The sequence below is a fragment of the Leuresthes tenuis genome, unplaced genomic scaffold (genome assembly GCF_036924035.1).
Source record: "Leuresthes tenuis unplaced genomic scaffold, fLeuTen1.0.hap1 SCAF_10, whole genome shotgun sequence".
NCBI lineage: Eukaryota > Metazoa > Chordata > Actinopteri > Atheriniformes > Atherinopsidae > Leuresthes > Leuresthes tenuis.
In genome coordinates, this window is record NW_027325364.1 from 33,078,638 (window position 1) to 33,098,848 (window position 20,211).

Consider the following 20,211-nt stretch of genomic DNA (forward strand, 5'->3'; position numbering starts at 1 on the left):
TAAATCCTCTTGCTCAGAACATTATGTTCACTGAGGAAGTCTTGCAGAAATAAAAAATGCATTTGTTACATGTACCATTACCACTAAAGGAGGCAGAGGAGTAACTAAACATCTGACACACGGAGCAGGTGAAAGCAGGACATAGAGGAAGAGAACTGGTAGCCATGCTAAGCTAGAGAACCAGACACACCACTAAAAAGTGAAAAATAAAGACTGTAAGTCTGTAAGAGTGAGCGTTAGAACATAACAAGTATGCGATAGAGTTAACTATGCAAGTTGGACTATTTCCATATCGATATGTTCAGCAGCCAGTCGGGAGTGCGAGCGAGCAACGCTGCCGCTTATGTTTATAAAACGTTCTTGGACTCACAGTAACGTTACTAGTAGCTGTGAGCCGTCGAGGGCTGGGATGTAGATTACAATTTCAGGAAAGTTTGCTGCCTTAACTTACCTTCGAAACCAGGGCTCTCAAGTTTTGAATGAAGGCAAGAGTGAGATCATTGGGGTGTTGGACGGGTCTTTCATTACTTATATTATTATTAGTGTTGTTGTTATCAATAACTGCTCTGCTCTGACTCATGGGACACATGCTTGTTTTCTGCCGTTTCCATAGTGATAGCGGCGCACCAGAGAAATTTCTATTCTACATTTTTTTCAGTGTGAGAAACGCCATGTGTGGCATGTCAGCGTGTTGAACTGCGTGAGACTTGATAGCCTGTTCGAAACATATCTGCTCTCCTCGCTGTTTCCCCTCTCTGCCGTGTGTGTGAGCAGTGTGCGTGCACAGCTCTCACTGCTGATTGGCTGTTACCTGGCTCTGTGTGTAACCAATCAGATGGTGCTGTGGGTGGGACAATGCTGGAGACAGAGTAGAGACTACAGACAGAGAGGCGCGGCTGCATCAGAGCCAAAATAATCCGGTTTGAAATTGATCTGTTATCGGCCGTCGGATTACAAAAAAAAAGGCCGATGCCGATATGTGTCAAAATGCTGATCAAAATGCTGATAATCAGCCAGCCGATAATCGGTCCATCCCTAATACATACCCTTTTCAACTCAACAACAGAATACATGTGAAGGGAAAAGCTGAGGATGTCCACAGTGCAAAACACTATTTCTATTGAATATATTCATTTGGTTTGTTAGTGTTACTGTGTTCTGACGTACATCTTCTCCAACCAAAGGAAGATGCGTGTACATTATCTTGTGGCTCTCAGATGGCTGTAGTGATTTGATGAAATGGAGAAGCTTCTATTACAGTCTGATACTGCTGTTGCCCATTTACACCAAACATTTTGTTTTGCTTTAGATGACAAAATCTCCAAATAAGCAGCACCAAGATGTTGGCCCAGAAATTAGCCTGGTTCATAAAGGTCCACTCTATTCTAAAATAAAACAATCTGAGACCCAATTTTGTCTAAAACATCCCAAACCAGCAGCTCTCCTCCCAACTCTTCACACAATATGAAAAACACAAGTCAGGCAAAGCTCATTTCAGAGGTGTGAAAATGAGAACTGTCTCAGGTTGTTGCACCACCATGATAATAGCTTAAGTCTGGTATTATATAATTAATTTAGCATTTAAATATAAACTAAGCTTCTTCATTTCGACATTATCTATAAAGTGAGGTTTTTTTCTTACACTAATCTGTGGAGGATGCGTCAGTCTGGTTTCTTGAGCACCTCTGACTTCATGTGCAGCATCCTGGGGACTGCTGGTGTCCATCTGCTGTTGAAGGACGGCCACTAAGGACTGCACGGACGCCACCAACTCACTGCTCACCTTCAAACCTGACTCTGCTGGCAGAAAACACGAGTTATTTGAAAGCTTTCAAAGTTACTCTAGCTAAGCATGATCAAATGTGGATAGAAGTAAATCAACCACTCAAAAAGCTCAAGTATCGCAGGAACATTTTTTTAACCTCATCATTGAAGACACAGACCCATACACAGGATATGTGTTTGAGAAAGCCACTAATAACCTGTGGAGTTGCCGTCATCTTTTTCTGAGATCTTTTTGGATTTTGTTCTTTGTGAATGATGCGGGGAAAATGTAAGAGAGATTTGGGCTTTTGCTCTAGAAGCAGTTCTACTCATCCCTGATGACCTGGACTTCACTGCTGTTCTTCCGTCCACAGTCCTGCCTCTCACAGGAGCCACAGTGGGCCTCCTTTCTGAGAACCCACAGGAACCCTGGGAAAAATGTTCATTATCACAATTTTGTCATTTTCAGCTTGGCAATATTATACATTACGTTAAATATTTATACAATCTTATGTGCAAACATTAAATTCAGGGCTGTTTTTGAGTCAGCTGTGTCACAGCATATTCATTTGAAAATTGCTCCTTTTATACAGCTTGCCTTACCGGTTTCTTAGCTTTGCTAGCATGAGAGGATGTTTGAGTGGAATAGCTTTTTTGATCCTGCATCAGTCTGTCAACTTCTTCACTAATACTGCATTTCAGGTCATGGTTAAAGGTGTCTGCACAACTGGATGGATGGGTAGTCAATGCTGCAGCAGTTCTGGCCTTTCCTGGCTGCTTCCACTCTGACTCGTTATGAGTCAATATTGGGAAAGTCCTTTCCAGACACTGTGAAACATTTTCTTGGTTGTTTTCCACAGCACTGCAATCAGATATTCAATCAAAGAAAGAGCTTTTACAGGATGAAGAAACCTTTACTAATCAGATTAAAGAAGGAACATCAAATATTAAGCTTATTGAGAGATCAAACATTCAAGCACTTCAAATGTCACCAGTTTAGTTTTAATACATTTAATCTCCAACAATCAATGCTTACTGATCTTACACTGAACTGAAAGAAATTTACAATACAGTGTTGGTTATGAGGAGATAAAGTCCAACAAGGTCTAGTGTACTGTACTAGTTTGTATTCGCTGCTATTTCTAGGCATGTTTTACTATCCAAGCTTCAGTCATTAAATATTTTATGTAACCCATTATGACCTTAAACTCCCTTTAAACATGAAAACTAGTATATTTTACAAATCTAGTACTGAACTAGCGAAGCCATGAGTATTAACCACAAACTATGTACTGACTACGACAGCTCAAATGAACCACTAAGCAATTAGCTGGTAATTCTGTGTGTTGTGACATCATTCTTTCAGATAATTTCAAGTTTCTGAAGTCCTAACCTGACAGGCTGCAGGGTGAAGCCTCCAATTTGCTCATTTTCTGGCCGGATGGGTCTCATCAGCTCCTCAGCAGTTGGCAGGTCTAAATGCAAACACACAATCATATAAAGATTTCTAAAAATATCACCTTTGTATTTCTAAACATGTCACCAATCATGGAATAGTACACCAGTCTACCACAGACAACAGGTCCAGCAATACTTCAGGCCAGCCTGTTGACAGCAGGGTAGTGTCTGACCTGACTCATTGGTAGAAGCCGGCTGAAGAGACTGCTGAGCAAGCTGAGGGTGGGAGGATGGCGAGGTAGGTCTACAGATTCTTGCTCTACTTTCCAGAGATAAGAACTGATCATCTGAATTTTGCACAGCTTGAATCTGCCTGTAAGCCTCTTGAAGAGCCTCCATCTCTGAGCCTCCACTCTGTACATATGGCTGGCCTGAAAAGAAAACAAATTAGTGTCTTCAAAATATCCATCATGAATTCATCCAAGGTTTTATCTAATATGAAACGTCTGGAAACTCAGAAGGATGCAGAAATTTCATCATGGTTAAAGTTAAACATTCTACAAACAGCTTTCGCTGGGATGATTTGCTGTATAAGTTTCATACAACTTTCAAACATCTCACACATTATAAGGTAACTGGTCAGTGACATAACTGAATATAAAAACATATTGCTGAGGCAATCTTTCAAAAGTACAGATGAGGAGGAGTTCAGCACTATGAGGTTAAACAGTTTAACAATAACATCTCAAAATCTTTCTTATAGTATCATCTACAGCTCATGTTTTACTAAAAAAAGAATTCAGAGAATTGTTCGGTACACCGGTACTAAATTGGTACCGGGGCACTGACGCATTTAAAACGGTACTATACTGCGCTTGGATTCATATACTTTTTTTTTTCTTTTTACGTCGCCGTGTGATCCCAATCCTAACCCATTGTATTTTGAGCCGAAGCGAGGGAGTGAGCGAGCAGCATGGAGCGACAGAGAGATAAAGGAGAGAAAGAGAGCGAGAGACAGGAGCAGGGAGAGAATGGCAGCTGCTGCAACCTCCTCCACGCTGCAACTCCTAGATAAACCAGGTGCGCGAAGCTATATGGAATTACTTCGGCTTTAAAACAAATGAGCACGGTGAAGCCGTTAACACCGAAGCACCACTGTGTTACATGACATGTCTGGCCAAGGGTGGAAACACTTCCAACCTGGCAAAACAAAGGACAAGCACCCAGACCTGCACAAGGAGTTCAGAGAACGACAGGTAATAACTTATACACCCATGAAAAAAGCCACATTCAGTAGGGATGTGCATATCGATCCAGAAATATCGATAGTTCGATCTGGACATGCGTTTTTTAGGATTTATCTTCACATAAAAATATCGATTCCAAGACCGCTTTTAAAAGAAATATCAATACTTTTATGACACTGAATCCGTAATCAATTCTAAAAAAAGTAGAAAGTGAACTCTATAGTCAATATTTGTGTCGGATATAGGAACTACTTTTCCTTCTGGGTTCTGCTCTCTTCTCAGGCTTCGCGCATGCTAGCAGCCCTGTCAGTCACATCATCACAGGGGAGAATGAATGAAGCTCTACAGTAATGGCAGACAGAAAAAGAAGCATCGTTTGGAGTTATTTCACTCCAGTAAACGCAAATGAAGCAACATGTGACTGGTGTTGAAACTCTGTGCGGTATTGTGGCGACACCACAAACCTTAACAAACGCTGGGACCGCACATCCCTAACATTCAGTGCTGAAAGCAAGCAATGCCAGCCCCCTTCACTCTCCACAAAAGTAGCTCTGGAAAAAAATTAAAGCTGCATTGCAATTAGCTACCACTATCTCTGCTTTAATTAGCTTATTAATATCATTTTATTTTATTCATTTCAAAATTGTATTGTCTGTGCATTAGAAAAGTCTTTGTGGTATTTTATTTTATTTATTGATGCATAGTTATACTTCCAAGATTTTCTATCAAAATAAAGTCAATAATGCCATATTTTGTGTTCTCGTTTTATTTGGAAAAGTATCAAAACACATGTTACCGGTATCGATACCAAAATGTTGGTATCGTGACAACATTACTGTATACACAGTTCAGTGTAATTTTTGTCATTAGATCTTTTATTTCCAAACATGCGTTAGAAACAGAAGTATAAACTAAGACGGTGCTGTCTTATGAAGAAGAAAGTCCCTGAAAGGTCAGAGTGAGGACTACAGTTCCATTGGTCTACAGTAAAAACTCCATTTTCCTCTGACCAACAGTACAATGGAGAGAAAGATATTATACTTGTGCTACAGTATCATACTATAATAAACACACACGCCCGTGCACAGAGATCACTGTCAAATTCTATGTTGTGATCAATCAATACAGAAAATAATACCATGAAGGTTTTTTTTTTTGCTAAATTGTCCTGCCCTACACTATATTGTCTCATAGCAGCAGCTGGAGTCCAAACAATAAATGCCTGTTGTTCTCATTATCAGTTTCCTCTATCACTGGCAGGCAGAGCACCTGGAGCATTGCTCACAGCTACTACCGAGAACCTGTCCGAATCAATTCTGAGCACTAAATGCAACAAGGCTCACATCATCTCTTCTCTCTGCAGTACATCATTGGTGAATTTGACCAACAAGCCAATTGTTCATTTGGGTCAGAAGGAATGTGCAGTAACACAAAAGTAGATCTCACAGTACCATACAGTCTTTTATTTGATTGTGTTCACTTGTTATTATCATCATTAAATCATCAACATTCCAACTTTTTGAAAATGTCATCACATACTATAGTCTGTTACTTGGTTGGCAACTAAATAACACATTTGTTACCTCTGTCCAGTGAGCCTGCAGAGTCCCTCCTTCTGTCCTCTTCACCAGTGTCATCCAAGGAATCATAGAGAGAAACTAAGACCAACAGTTTTACTGGTAACAGCAATTTTTCGAACAAAATGTCACATTTTAACATGGTAAGAACACCTTTCAGTACTGAGATTCAAATATTTTACTTTCTCAATAATTTGTATTTTCACAAACTTTGAATGGTATTACTTTGACTTCCAGTGCCACCTTTATGGTTGGTCTGGCTCTCGTACACCACACAGCACAAAGAGCAGCAACAGCAGACCCCCTGCCATATCTCCTCATGTCGGGGGAGGTTAGACAACCTCTGACTGCTCACTCCAACACACAATGCATGCGTGTGCAAGAGGGCACAACTTTTTAGAATGGAGGGGGAGTCTATATAAATACTCAGTAAGGTAAAAAACAAATGAAACCTTTGCATAAGGCCAGGCCAGTAATAGTTCAGCAATCTGAACTATCCGACTTAGTTCTAGCTCAGTTAGAAGGGTACTGTGTTTAGACTCAAAAACCTGCATGCTGTAATTGAGCATTTTAGCTTCATGCACTGAAAAATAACAGTAAAAGCTGCATTAACTTTCTAGAGAGTTCACTTCCTAAGCCAAGCAGCCACCCAGACTAATCTCTCTTACTGCCAGACCTGACGACTATTTAACATTGCAAACTGGCTGGAAAAAAAAAAACCAAAAGTGCCGATGGTGTCTGACAGAGCCGATGATGCATTCCGCACCAAAAAGACAAGAGAGACATATGGACACAGATGTTCAAGAAGTCCTTGATGACCGGTTGTTGGTTTGATGTATAGAGGATCTAAAAATAGGTCTCTACGACAGTCTTCTTTCACCTTTGCATGATTGCCAAAATTTGGAACATCCTTTCTCAGAGTGATGCTAAATAACACTGCTCCATGCATTTGTTACTTCAGGATAAGACAACTGCAGTTCTTTAATAAAAGGGTTGTCCCAATAATTCTTCGGAAAGTCTACAGCTGATCCAAATTGTTGCAGTGAGAGTTCAGATGAGAATTAACACAGCTAATCATATATCTCCAGTTTTATCTTCTCTTAGATTCAGAAAAGAATTTAAAATTCTGCGTCTCAAATAGAGCTCTAAATGACCATGCTCCATTGTAACTTAAAAATCTCATCAAAATATAATTACAACGTAGTAAAACCATTGAACATTTTTCTTAGTGATATTTTGATTTGTGTTTTAGTATTGAATAGATTGCGAGTACATTATGAGGGTGCAAACATCATTGCCTGCTCTATTTTGAGTGACATATCTGTCCTTGATCTGCTTCTCTTACCTCTTGCCAGAATTGGAGACATTTTGGACTTCTGAAAATACAAAAAAATAACATGAATTGATGAACAATGTGGCAAGATGCAGTTTGTGACATTACGCAACAAAGATAAAACAGAGACTGCTGTAATGAGTTTTCAGGGCTGACCTTAGCCTTGCCAGTCCAGGAACTGCCAAGCTGTGCAAAGACAAATTAACTGGAAAGTCAGCCTGCTTTTCCCAAGCTCATTCTGCCTAACAGAGACAGTCTCATCCATCTACAGTAAAATGTGTTCATTTGGAGTTACTTTTTAGCTTAAGAATTCTAAATTGTTGTTTTGAGGAATGAAGGTGGGTAAGGAAATGATTTGTATCTGCATCTTGACAGAAGGTAAACTGTATGGAAAGTACAGTATTTTTGGGTGTAGCCTTGTAGCTTCAATACTGGAGCCTATCCCAGCTGTCACTGGGCGAGAGGCAGGGTACACCTTGGACAGGTCGCCAGTCTGTCACAAGGCCACACAGAGACATGCACACTCACACTCATGTACTATAAAACTCTCTTTGGCAAACATCTTCTCACAGTAACAACTTCTTCAAGTTCCTGTTTTGATGGATTTTATTGTTTCTTGCATGAACTGCACTTTTAAGATCTATACAGAGTTGTGATGATGTTTTTATCAGGACTATTTTAAATCCTCTCAGTAACCCATTTTGAATTGTTGAGAGGTTTTTAGGATCTATATCCTGTTGTTGAAGTAGAGCTCAATACACAGTTAAACAGCACAATATTTCGTTTCAACGTTAAGACTGTAATGTGTGCAATACTGGCATTGCATTCTAAAAGTAGCTTAAAAATGTCATGATCCATCTTTTTGACTACATGAAACATGAGAAAGACAATTTTTTATGACTAATGTAAAAGACATGTCTGTATGTCTGGCTGATATAACTTATCTTACTTAAATAAGGGCTCGTGAATACAGTTTTTTATTTCTAACTAATTCACCAAATACTGATTTAGTTGCTGGTTATATGCTGGCTGTCCAAGGGACATGAGAAAAACCCATCTGTGTTATTGTATCCATGTCATTGTATTGCTTTGTAACTATTATAACCATCTACATTCTGTGTAAAGTTTGGAGAGTGAATTAACCAGGACAGAAGCCACAGGTTGTGTGCACTGCTTTTGCTTGTGCTCTCTATACTATATATGTTGCTGAAGTCACAATGTTCTTCACAAGTTTGAAATTGTTGCAGGCACCCCTGATCTAACATATAAAATAAGAAAATAAGAAGAAAATCAGAGGCTGTTTAGAAAAAACTACATGGGCTATCATGTGGTACTCCAACCTAATAATAAACGTAGGTCAATTATTAAATACTGAAAATCAAAGAAAAGCCTTAAACACGGGTTATTTCTTCAATGTAATCAACTCACTGAAGAGTCTAAAAAGATGACCTCCAGCTGAAACTACACTATGGCAAGGTCAAAAATAAACTTTCAGGCTAAAATACAACAATCAAAGCGACAAAGAATGTGACTTTTAGAATTATAGATTGCACCACTACAAACCTCCTCCAGTGGCTCTTTCATATTCTCCTCATCTTCAAAATCTTCACTGTAATGTGGGGAGCCTGTACAGGCTAAGAGAGGAAAACCTGCATGAGATACGCAGCAAGGCACAGCAACGTTTGCTTGCTGTTCAGCGTTCTTACCTGGAGACTCTCTGACAATTTCTGTGACTCTGGCTTTGCTTTGATGTCCATCAGTCTGCTCCAGTGCTGCTTCCTCTGCTTTCCTACAACGAGAATATGTCATGTTACCAGTGTCTGGACAAAGAACACATTCATCTGTCAACCAGGACGTACGATCTATTCCTGCAGAGAACATAACCAACAGCATCTACAACTTGATGGGCCTGGCCTTTTTTCAAAGTCTCAAAGATAATTTCATCCATGGGTCTTCTGCATTTCCACTGAGGTCTAGGATACAGGATAGAAATTAAGCCCCCTAAAATATGTTGTTCCTTCCTGACACTCTTCCCTGGCGTCTCGGAGAGGCAGTGCCGGGCAGACAACTTACTGCAAAGCAGACAAACCAGGAAGTGAAACTCAGCTGTACTAATGCAAAATCTGTTCATGTTACACATTTCTACAGGCTGTAGGTCATTTTATTTTTGTCTTCAAACGTAAGCGCAGTTGAACTATCATATTAATGTTTTATTGCACAGATTCAAGGCTAACAGATGTTACTATTGGCTCGGTGAGTGTTGGCCTATAACAGCGTAACCAAATCATTATTTGAAGGGTTCCACGCATGGTACATTTAGACTTAAGATATGGCCAAGTATCACTGTAACCTAAATGGGTGTAGCATAAGTTGGTTAAAAATTCGACAGACCTGCAGTTGAGAATTTTTTAAATGGTTTTAAAAACATCAGATCACTGACCTGTTGGGACTATGTTAATGATGCAGTAATTTCAGTTTTGCTTGGAATTTTCCCAAGCTGTGCTCTGGCCTGGGGATAAGGGAGACCTGCTGGTTGGCTTCACACTTATGGTGCTGTATCTGACTGAATGTGAAGATATTTTGCAGGAGAAACGTTCAATAAATAGTCTAGGGCTTATGGGACTAACTAGTACCACCTTCATGGGCAATTTTGACCTATTTGTACCCAGTGAATTTTCCATTAATGTGGCTACTGTCCCTCCATGAGTTGTACTAACTCCGAATCATTGTTGTAAAGATTTCAGACCCTACTGCAAATTTCCTGTGGCACCACTTTAACATGTTAAACACACCACATGAACACATTAAATCATTTGAAAAAAAACTTCCATTTCAGCAACTAGACAAAGCAACAAACTCAACAAGAAACAAAAATATGAAGATGGACCATAACATTTTAGTCGGTTACTGTCTCCAGAGAGGAGGTCCCAGTGTGATGGGACTGACCTGTTGCAGGGTACTTTTCCATTCCTTTAAATCAGAGGAGACACTGTGTATGACACAACGTCTGCTTTCGTACCTGAGGTCAGTAGCGATGGTGGAACTGGTTGAGTCCAACTCTCTGTTCAGCTTGGCATAATCTACAGTTGATGAAGCTCCTGCCTCTAGCTGAGCAAAGAACCTGTCTTTCTCCTCTTCCTCATCCAGAGTGTCTAAGCCCACACTCGTTATGTTTGCAGCTGGTGTCATCGCTGATCCTGCACTTGCATGTAAAGACGGCACAAATGGAAAGTACAACTGTAACATTTCTGAGAAGAAACACAACAGTCTAAGGATGGAGAAGAAACATATTCTAATCATATACATGCATCTATATACACACAGGCATTGTATTTTAGATTGTCATGTCCTAGAGGATTCTTGGCTGCTCCATCAGTGCATCTGTCTCCACATGTTCCATGCGATTGTGCCTTATGAGTGATTTGCAGTAGGTTAGACAAAGTAGTTTTCCCAGCAAATGTGCAACGTCTACAAAACTAGCCACAGTCTGGAGTCCTACCCTTTGTTTATGGTGAATAAATATCAAGATATCTACTTGAAAAACTTTAAAATGCTCGAAAAATCATCTGATTGTCTGAAGTTATTTCTGCAGTAGTCCACTGAAAGTTTTTCAGATGTCAACAGATACACGGCCAACAGCTTAAAAATAGGTATCTAAGCGCACTTTTAATTGTGCCATGACGACAAAATGTAAACACACAGCTAAAAATGAGCCACAGCTGGTCAACTAACTAAAGGACATAATTATTACATCCAGAGCAGGCCCCAGATAATATAAAGTGTAGTGAGTAACATGTCTCAATCTCCCATTGTCAACCACTGACATCCTGCGCTGCAGTGCTCCATAAAACATTGCCAAACACACTGGATCATGTCTATTATATCAGAAAACAAGTGGCTGTTCAATGTGTGATTTTCAGAAAACGGTCTTTAACCACAGATAGGTATTTCTCAGCTGTTCACTTGTGGTGGACTCTTCCTCTGTCTCTGTACTGTGTCTGCTGAACAAAGCAGCTTCAAGACTTTCATCCCTCAAACAACAAGTATCCCTTGGATCCTCATCCTCTTCTCAGATAGGCACCGACTTCCTCAAAGACTCTCTGAAAGATCCTGACAGTATTCCACATAAGGAAAGTCATAGAAAACATAACAATAAGCCTTGCATAGTTACTGTGGGACATGTAGGTCACACCAGTGGATCTAAAGAGAGATTAACATCATTGAACAAACCATTTATATATTTACAGTCTTCATTACTCTTATATCAACAATAAGCTCTGCTCTTTCACATTAACATTGTTAATACAGCTTTTAAGGAATACAAAGACAACGTTTTTGAACAACTATTAAAAGGCTCATCTCATTTGTCTAACTTGTGTCTAGTCTCCTCTCTCCTCCACCCATCTGGCTGTGGGTTAGGGTAACCCAGGATATCCCTCACAGCCAAATATTCTGAAGGATGTCTTGATTCCTAAATTCAATGTATGCTTACTGAAGGCTATAAGAGAGGCCACGCTGCTGTATCCATGGTGGGAACTTTTGTCTGGCCAGTTAATTCTATACTGTAATCGAAGTTAAAAGTAACATCTATACTGTCACACACACTTACTGGCTGTCCACTGCAACAAAACAATGGTTAGATGATGGAGCTGTGTCACATGTTATATGACATTTTCTTAAATGCCTGTCACCACGACATCTCTTCTTTTGTGTGTCTGTCCCCACTTTCTCCACTCACAACTCTGGTGAGAGACTAAGACTCAAGCAGAGCAGAAAAGTGAAGAAATCAAGTGTGTGACACAAAGTAAGATGGTTAACACCCTTTGATGTACACAGTTTGCCAAAACCCTCTACTGCCACCCAGTGTGTTTTATTCAAAATGCACCCATCCACTGGGCATTTGATGACACAACTTACTGGTTTGTTATTTTACCAAAGTCAAGTCAAACATAGTTTGGTGTAAAATGTCTAACCAAATCATCACCACTACCTGTTGAGTTTCCAAAATTCTAAATCAAATGAGACTTTCTTATAAGCCTACTTAATAAGAAAGAGCCTCCATTAGACAGAGAATGTCAATGACAGAAGCAATTATCTTCTATTAGATGTTGTATGGATCGGTCCTGAAATCAAACATAACATCTTCCCCTGGTTAATGAGGCAGACAGGACAAATAACTTAAACAGACACACACACATAATACAGTTCGTAAGAGACAAAAACACACGATAAGAAGAGACACAGTAGGACTACAACACTGCTAAGGGACCAACAGGGGTATGGGGGGTTGTGTTAAGATTACCATTATCACTGCCCCCCTGGGAATGACCATCAGAGCTAGCTGGTTGAGTGTCACCAGTTTCATCAGGATTCCTCTCTCCTGACAAAGAGTGGAGGTTTTCCTGAGTGGGACTCAGACTTTCTGAGCACGAGTCATCTGATGAAGCTCTGTGTCTTTCCACAGTTTGGGAAATGCCCAAAGCAACAGCTTTGGGAGTCTTGTCAGGCTGAATGGGTTTACCTGGAGCCTTGGAGCGAGGTTTTGGGACAGGCTTTTGGAATGGCTCCCTGCTGACAACTTTGCACAGCAAGAAGAGAGAGAGGGTAGGTGAATTGGTGCTGGATCCAGTTAAATCCAATATAGTTTGAATGTAACGTTTGAACTACACAAGGATTGTTCATTCATCTTTACACTCTGGTCATTGTTCATTACATTTTACAGGAGCTGAATGTGCTATAAAAATGTAATGACGGCGTTGGAACTAAAACGATCAGAGTCCCTTCTGCTCTGACATTAAACAGCAAGAAGCTGCGGCTGCCACCACCTCGAATGCTAGTTGAACACGAGCAACAGACAGAGCAGGAAAGTGGTCCTTACCAGGCATTAAAATTGAGTAAACATAACCTCATACGAACGGCACATGACATATTGCACTGTTAAATTCGTTATCAGAAGCATTGTGGGAAAAACGTGGGAAAAACATTGAACCCATGATTCAACAGCCTGCAGAACCCCTTTGAACAACAGCTAAAGTATAACGTTAGCAGTCTCTCACATGGTGTTCTTGGGATCATTTTCCTTTTGCATGACCCAATTTGGTTAAGGATTAGTTGTCAGACAAATGTCCTCAGATCTTACTCTAGAAAACTTTGGTACACAAAGAAGTTCATAGTCGACTCAATGACTGCAATGTTCCTAGGTCCTGTGGTTTGCAAAAGAATTTGAAGTGATCCCTCTTAAGTGCTGCCATGTACTTTTAAGAGAGAGGAAACGTTCTAAACTAGCAATACTTATTCATTGTTCTTTTTATTGTACTGTCATGAACTTTAACCTTTAACATGCTAACTGAGGCCTGCAGAGTCTGAGATGTAGCTCTTGGGTTTTTGACCTTGGGGTGAACTTGCTGGGATGTTTATAAACTGTCTTGAATGTCTTGTAAATAATCTTTCTTACTGTAGAATGACTGATATTAAATTGCTTGGGAAATGTCCTCATAGCCCAGATAAATGGTCAGAAACAATTGTCTCTCTAAAATCACTACTCATGTCTTTCTTTATTGGCATTGTATTAACACACGCCTGAATGCTCCAGACCAACAAAGCGAGGTGGCCAAACTAGTTCATAATCAATTAATCAAGTGAATTTGATCAGAAGTGCTGAGCTGTTACTTCCCATCTAAATTTCTCGGAAAGCAATAAGAGTGTACGAGTCTGTTTATAACAACTATACTTTATTCTTACTTAGTTTAGTTAAAAACACAATGTAACATGACACGCATAGTTGTATTTTTCTAACTTTAACACCTGTAAGGACCTGTATTTAAATAATCCTAAGAGATCTTCTATTGTCCAGTCGAGGGTAGTCCACATTGTGTTTAATGCTCGTCATACTTTTACTGTTACTACTTGGGGTAGTAACTGTGGTGTCTCACAGTTTCAAGCGTCCACATGATTGTTAAGACCTTGCTGTGTGTCACAGCTACAGAGCCTGGGAATAATTGTCTGTTTAACATGCAGTATCTTTAGCTGCACTAAAACCCCACATGCATGAACATAAACCAGCTTTGTGTATAGTTAAAACGCCCACTGGAGAGCTCTGTGTTGTGGGACCTTTTGTCATCTTTATCTCACCTTTGTTAATCTCAGGTTGGGACTTTTTGGCTTTGATAAATCTGCGTTTGGGTGACTCTGCTGCAAAGATGTGAAGAGAAGGGAAAAAAAAGAAAAGAAAAGGAAAGGAGATACGAGAAGAGAAGACAACAAAACACAAAGTTTTTCTATCAAAAACAGTGAAGACATTTCTGCATTTAAAGTAGTGATTAGAAATTTAGTTATGTTGAAAAATCCTTCAAATGCAGGTTGTACAAGCTATGTGAGCTCAAACATTGGCAGCTCCAAACAATGACGTGCAACAGATGAACAGTGAAACAACTATCATGCCTCAGCATTGTTGAGTCAGAATTCAGTCATGTAAGCAGCTGGAATCAGAGGGAGCTGCTTGCCCAGGGGAGCATAACTTGAAACAATGGAAAAGGTTGAAACTGTTGCAGCAAATCTTAGTTTTGTTAATCATATTCAATTGTGTTTTTATCATAATGTATTCATAAAGTTTATTTTACATGCTTCAATTTATTCACAGCTTTATTATAGCGACAGTCATTCTCTGAGCCTTCACTTCTCTTTACGGCCACTGTCCCATCAGTGTTTCTAACCTCTTGACAACTTCACTATGTGGAAAGCAATATTTTCAACTGTCTCCAACTGGCTGCTGTGTGTTCAACAAAACACAACCATGACTACAAACATGTGACTATGATAAGTAATTGCTGTGCTAACAAACTGCACTGAAAAAGGATAGTCTTTGTGAAACTACTGTGTAATGCAACTTAAAATAGAAAGGCAAAGTTTAAACAGTGACTGGACTAACACACTAGCCTCCTGAAAAAGCCAACAAGCTAACATACCCAGTGCTATGCATTATGTTTTAACATCAAGAAATCCCCTTTGATCATTACCTCCCCCCGTTCCTTCACTGCTGTGTTCGTCATCTTGCCACCATGACAATGTTGGTTTCCGATTGGATTTCTGGCTGCTTCTGCCCTGGGGTTGCTTATCAGGGCCACCCAAATCCACAGAGTCATCTGAAACAGACTGTCAGAGACAAAGGTTTAAACTAGTTAAAACACAACCTGCTTGGTTCTGTGTCTCCTCTTCTCTGATGTCAGGCACTCATATTTCTTGCCTCTGATAAGACCCCAGCCACCCCTACCAAAGCACAAGAAAACAAACACAAATTCAAACATAAATTAGGAAAATAACAACTATCAATGACTCATCTCAAACTCAAGTCAAGTCAAACTCTTGACATTGAAGAAGATGCTAGAGGCTCCACTGCCATCAGCAGGTAAGATAATCTGCTGTATCAGAATGTACTGTACAGTAATCCTTATTATCATACTGTAGTGTGCTGCAAAACTGCAATGACACTTTCACACTTTGTTATATTACCTCTTTTAAAAACTGCTCAAACTGTGCATCCAGATCTTCCTTGGTCAGCCTGTGAGACATAGTGATGATACCCACCCTATCAGCCAAAAGCAAACAATACAGCTGAAAAATAAATCAATAAAATCAAACTTATTATGCATAGTATGTCATTAAAAAAGCAATACCATAACTTACTTTAAGCACTAAAATCTAAGACAAGTGTACAAATCACCTTAATCACAACCTAAATGAAACCATTAAGCATCAAGTATGGCAATATCTACAATCTATGGCAAAAACTGCAATATGGCATTGCAACTCAGCATTAGGAAAGCACTGGTGTGAACAAATTAATTTAAGAACTGTTCTTTTTCTAAAACGACGATTGGTATAACTGAGAAAATGAAAAGTGGGCACCTCCTCACCTTGCCTTTGCTAGTATCAACCTATCATAAATCACTAACATTAGGCTACGATGACCAACTGTGTGAAAGCACTGTTGGCAGGAGAATCCAGTTCTCAGCCAGGTGCATCTCACTACATTATTATTTTCAACCATAAACAACCTTCAATAAAAATGTAGTTAATACATGTATCGTTAATATATCAGAGTTAGTTTTGTTTCAAACATTTCAGACGTGAAATTAAATTAATGATTTCTTTACACATTTTCATTCTATTAAAAACACGTTCAAAGAAATAGATCTCTATTACTGCGTTACATGGGACTGACCGGTTTGCCGAGCTGACAATTGTAACATCTGACAATTCCCCAAAATATCCGTGTTTACAAGGCATTCATAAGAAATCAACTGTTCCTGATCTTGAATACTGTTTACGAACACATTCGGAACACTTCACATTTAACCTAACAATTGCAAGGCAGAGTAATACAACACTTCTGAACTTACGAATAAGGACTGACGTCTTAAAGTAGACCAATAGCAAAACGGTACTTTACATGTCAATTGCTTAAGATAGCACAATGATGTTTCCGGTACCCATTTAAAAAGTAAATCGAAAATAAAGCAACACATAGGCGTTTAAACCTTGGAGTCTAAATATCAGCATATTTGTTGTATGTCGCTCAAGTGCAAACAAAGTTAAATAATATCCACTGAAAACCTTCACCAATATGGGACAGTGGCTTCATATTTTTCATAAGCAATTGAAAACTCTTCTTTGAATAAAACCGTTTTTAAAACTGGTTTTTATTTCGACGAAAGCAGAGCAGTACTTCCGGTGCTTTTCAAGTATATTGACAGCAGTTAAGTATTCACTTAGCTAGCAACGCTTGCTAGTCAGAAGAGTTAGCCGACTCTTCGCGATATGTGTTGATATATGTACCCCACTGCAGTTAACGTACGCGTGTCAGACTAACCCTAATAGAACTTACTCAAGAGACTCGACTTTGGCAGATCCTCCAACTGAACACTTGTAGCATCCTAACTGGTTTGTCTTTTTCGAGTGACTAGCAGTTCCCGCGACACTACGTGGGTGACCAAACTAATCTGATTGGCTACTAAATAGCGTCATGACAGATGATAACCAATGGGAAATTAGACCATTTGGGAAATAGATTTGAGAAAATAAGGCAAATTGTTCATAATCACCCCATGAGATACCTACAGTAAGGTGGCCAGACGTCCCCAATTTCTGGGGACAGTCCTCGTTTTCGGTGACCTGTCCCTGGACAAAGCTGTCCCCGAAAATGTCCCCGATTTAGACATTGAATGGGGGGTATGCGCGCAGACTCAAAGTAACACAAGTTACGGCAGCCGTTTAACCATCGCCAGAGAAGACGCCGTATGACGTATAAACTCAGCAGCGTCAATAACAACAATCTGGAGGCGGGAAAAAAGGAAAGAAAAGGAGACCAGCGGCCGCGATAAATGGTAAATTGTGTATTAACTTATTTGTTTTGTGTGAACTGGCAGGTTTTTTTGTTTGTTTGTTTTTTTTGGCAGATTTTTCACCGCCGCATTGAAAATGACCCTGACACACCCCATTTTAAAGCATTTGATCACATCTCATATTTTATATGAATTTTTAATACAATTCATAATGTAAAAATGAGCTTTAAAGATCAATAGCTTCCAGGTCATGTGACATATTAGCTCAAAATCAATGTCGGACAGTAGATCTACACATGCTGTATGAGACACACCTGTTTTTATTGCATTTTAACACTTCTCATATTTCATATGGATTTTTAAGACATTTCATAATGTAAATATGAGTTTTAAAGCTCAATAGCTTCGAGGTCATGTGATCTATTGGCTCAAAATCAATGTCGGACAGTAGATCTACACATGCTGTATGAGACACACCCCATTTTAAAGCATTTGATCACATCTCATATTTTACATGAATTTTTATTACATTTCATGATATAAATATGAGCTTTAAAGTTCAATAGCTTCCAGGTCAGGTGACTTATTGGCTAAAAATCCATGTAGGACAGTAGATCTACACGTTCTGTATGAGACATACCTATTTTTATAGCATAACACTTCTCATATTTTTCTTATAAATTCTTAATACATTTCATCATGTAATTATGAGCACTCCTTATAGGTTATTTTACCTATTGACTTAAAATCAGTACAGGATCATTCTTGTTTTATGAGACACAACTCCTACTTTCTCTTTTTTTTTTTTTTTTTTAATTAAATCTTAACATTCTTCATATTTATAAATCAATGTTTAACACATTTAATACCCACGCTTTATTTTGAAAACCGGAAGTGTACACACGCTGCAGTAAGTAAGCGCTTACTTTTCTCAGTTGTCTTAAAGTATTTGCCATAAAGTCGGCAATGAGGTCGCACTTGAAAACGTTGGGGCGGCTGGCTTGACCGCAGTGATTGGACTGAAGAGAGGTTTCGGTGTAATCTGTTGGTTTCCTTAGCTAGGATATTGTTTTTGAATTGGCTCTATATTAATGAATCGGATTATTTTGAAATTAATTAATTGGATTTCATTGGATTATGATTACAATGAATTGAACTCCAACTGGCTTGAATTGGACTATATTATTTAAGTGCCTTGAGATGACATTTGTAGTAATTTGGTGCTTTATAAATAAAATTGAATTGAATTTAATACATTTTTGGAAACGTCATAATTTCCATCCATCCATTTTCTATACCCGCTTAATTCAACTGTCAGGTCGCGGGACTCTTAATTTGATCTGCTAAATCTACACTAATTCCCCACTAAACATTAGACCTCATATGGACGTGCAGATTATGTCTATATTGCGTCCGTCGGTCCAAGACCAATTCTGGACTTCTGTACGACGTGCAAACTAGGTCAGTTTGGAAGTCTAACTATGACCCCACTTGGACGTCAATATGCAGTTAAAGATTTAAACCTTGGACTAGGTCACTTTTTTGGACGTCATGGGGAAGTCTAACACAGGTGTAGGAAATTGATTATTTATTATTATAAAATGTATTATATAATATTTATTCTTAACTTTATGATCAGTATTGATTACCGGGATTACCTACACCCGTGCTCATAAAGAAAACGCTATACTGCCACCTGTGAAGACCTGACATAACTTATGAAAGACAGACAAATAAACATATGTGGCTCCTACAATCTGAGTACATGATATTTCGTTATCTATTTAATTCAGTTTATGCATATGTTTATTTATTTGGAAATGCAATATGGGGAAAATCATGGTTGGCCTATTTCAACCACTGATTTCTATAGAATGTGTGATGCAGTCAGGACTTAGGCGCTTGTGCCGAGTTCAGCAAGCATCACAAAGCAGTAGCAAACATGCCGTGTCTGCCACTGCTTTCTGTCCACAGAGTTCAGATCAAATGTGTTGAAGAAAACCTGCCAGCGATCAGGTTAGGTTCACAATGTTGCCACAGACGTGGCGGAGTAATATTTTTAGTGATGAGTCAGACGTACTGCTAATTTGAGCGCGGTTTCAAGCTTTGGGCGCGATTCGGAGTATTTCAAGCAAACGACAGCTCGGCTCTTTTCACTGAACTTGTCTTCCATTAAGTTGAAGGTATGTTTGGTCAGGTCAGTTAATTCATGTATTTGTTTGTAATGTTATCTGTTTTGGCTTTTGTGGCCTTAAACTACCTGAATTTGCTGTGGCTATTAGCATTGCCTGTCTTCGCATCAGCTAAAGTTAGCTAAACATTGGTCATAAAATGGCATTGGAATTACTGAAAATGACCATAGTGCCTAAAAACATTCATGCTTACCAAGCTTTAACGTAAACAAGCATTGTTCGGTAACTAAGTCACTGCACTAACCACAGGCTGATAGCCAAAATAAATCAAAGATAGTTCATGGCTAAATTCACTAAGCTAGGGTTTTAGAGGCTACCACAAGGCAGGTCATATGTTTTTATTTAACAAGTAGGCTACTG

General features: G+C 39.2%; 1 protein-coding gene across 8 annotated transcripts in view; it reads right to left on the reverse strand.

The window, feature by feature from the left end:
• cep162 (centrosomal protein 162) overlaps positions 1 to 17,296 on the reverse strand; it is a 53,074-nt gene extending 35,778 nt beyond the window's left edge. For 2 of the 8 annotated variants that reach the window (XM_072394960.1, XM_072394955.1), the window contains exons 1-16: positions 17,203 to 17,296; positions 15,828 to 15,929; positions 15,335 to 15,470; positions 14,451 to 14,510; positions 12,622 to 12,897; positions 10,339 to 10,516; positions 9,026 to 9,108; positions 8,883 to 8,953; positions 7,476 to 7,505; positions 7,332 to 7,362; positions 5,993 to 6,067; positions 3,396 to 3,593; positions 3,158 to 3,239; positions 2,368 to 2,626; positions 1,983 to 2,193; positions 1,643 to 1,800 (exon numbers count right to left, since the gene is read on the reverse strand). In XM_072394960.1, the coding sequence (XP_072251061.1) occupies positions 1,643 to 1,800; positions 1,983 to 2,193; positions 2,368 to 2,626; positions 3,158 to 3,239; positions 3,396 to 3,593; positions 5,993 to 6,067; positions 7,332 to 7,362; positions 7,476 to 7,505; positions 8,883 to 8,953; positions 9,026 to 9,108; positions 10,339 to 10,516; positions 12,622 to 12,897; positions 14,451 to 14,510; positions 15,335 to 15,470; positions 15,828 to 15,887 (1,908 nt within the window). In that variant the 5' untranslated portion in view covers positions 15,888 to 15,929; positions 17,203 to 17,296. The remainder of the gene's footprint in view (positions 1 to 1,642; positions 1,801 to 1,982; positions 2,194 to 2,367; positions 2,627 to 3,157; positions 3,240 to 3,395; positions 3,594 to 5,992; positions 6,068 to 7,331; positions 7,363 to 7,475; positions 7,506 to 8,882; positions 8,954 to 9,025; positions 9,109 to 10,338; positions 10,517 to 12,621; positions 12,898 to 14,450; positions 14,511 to 15,334; positions 15,471 to 15,827; positions 15,930 to 17,202) is intronic. The other 6 variants (XM_072394956.1, XM_072394958.1, XM_072394957.1 and 3 more) reach the window with 6 other exon arrangements.
• Between the last annotated feature and the right edge of the window lie 2,915 nt (positions 17,297 to 20,211).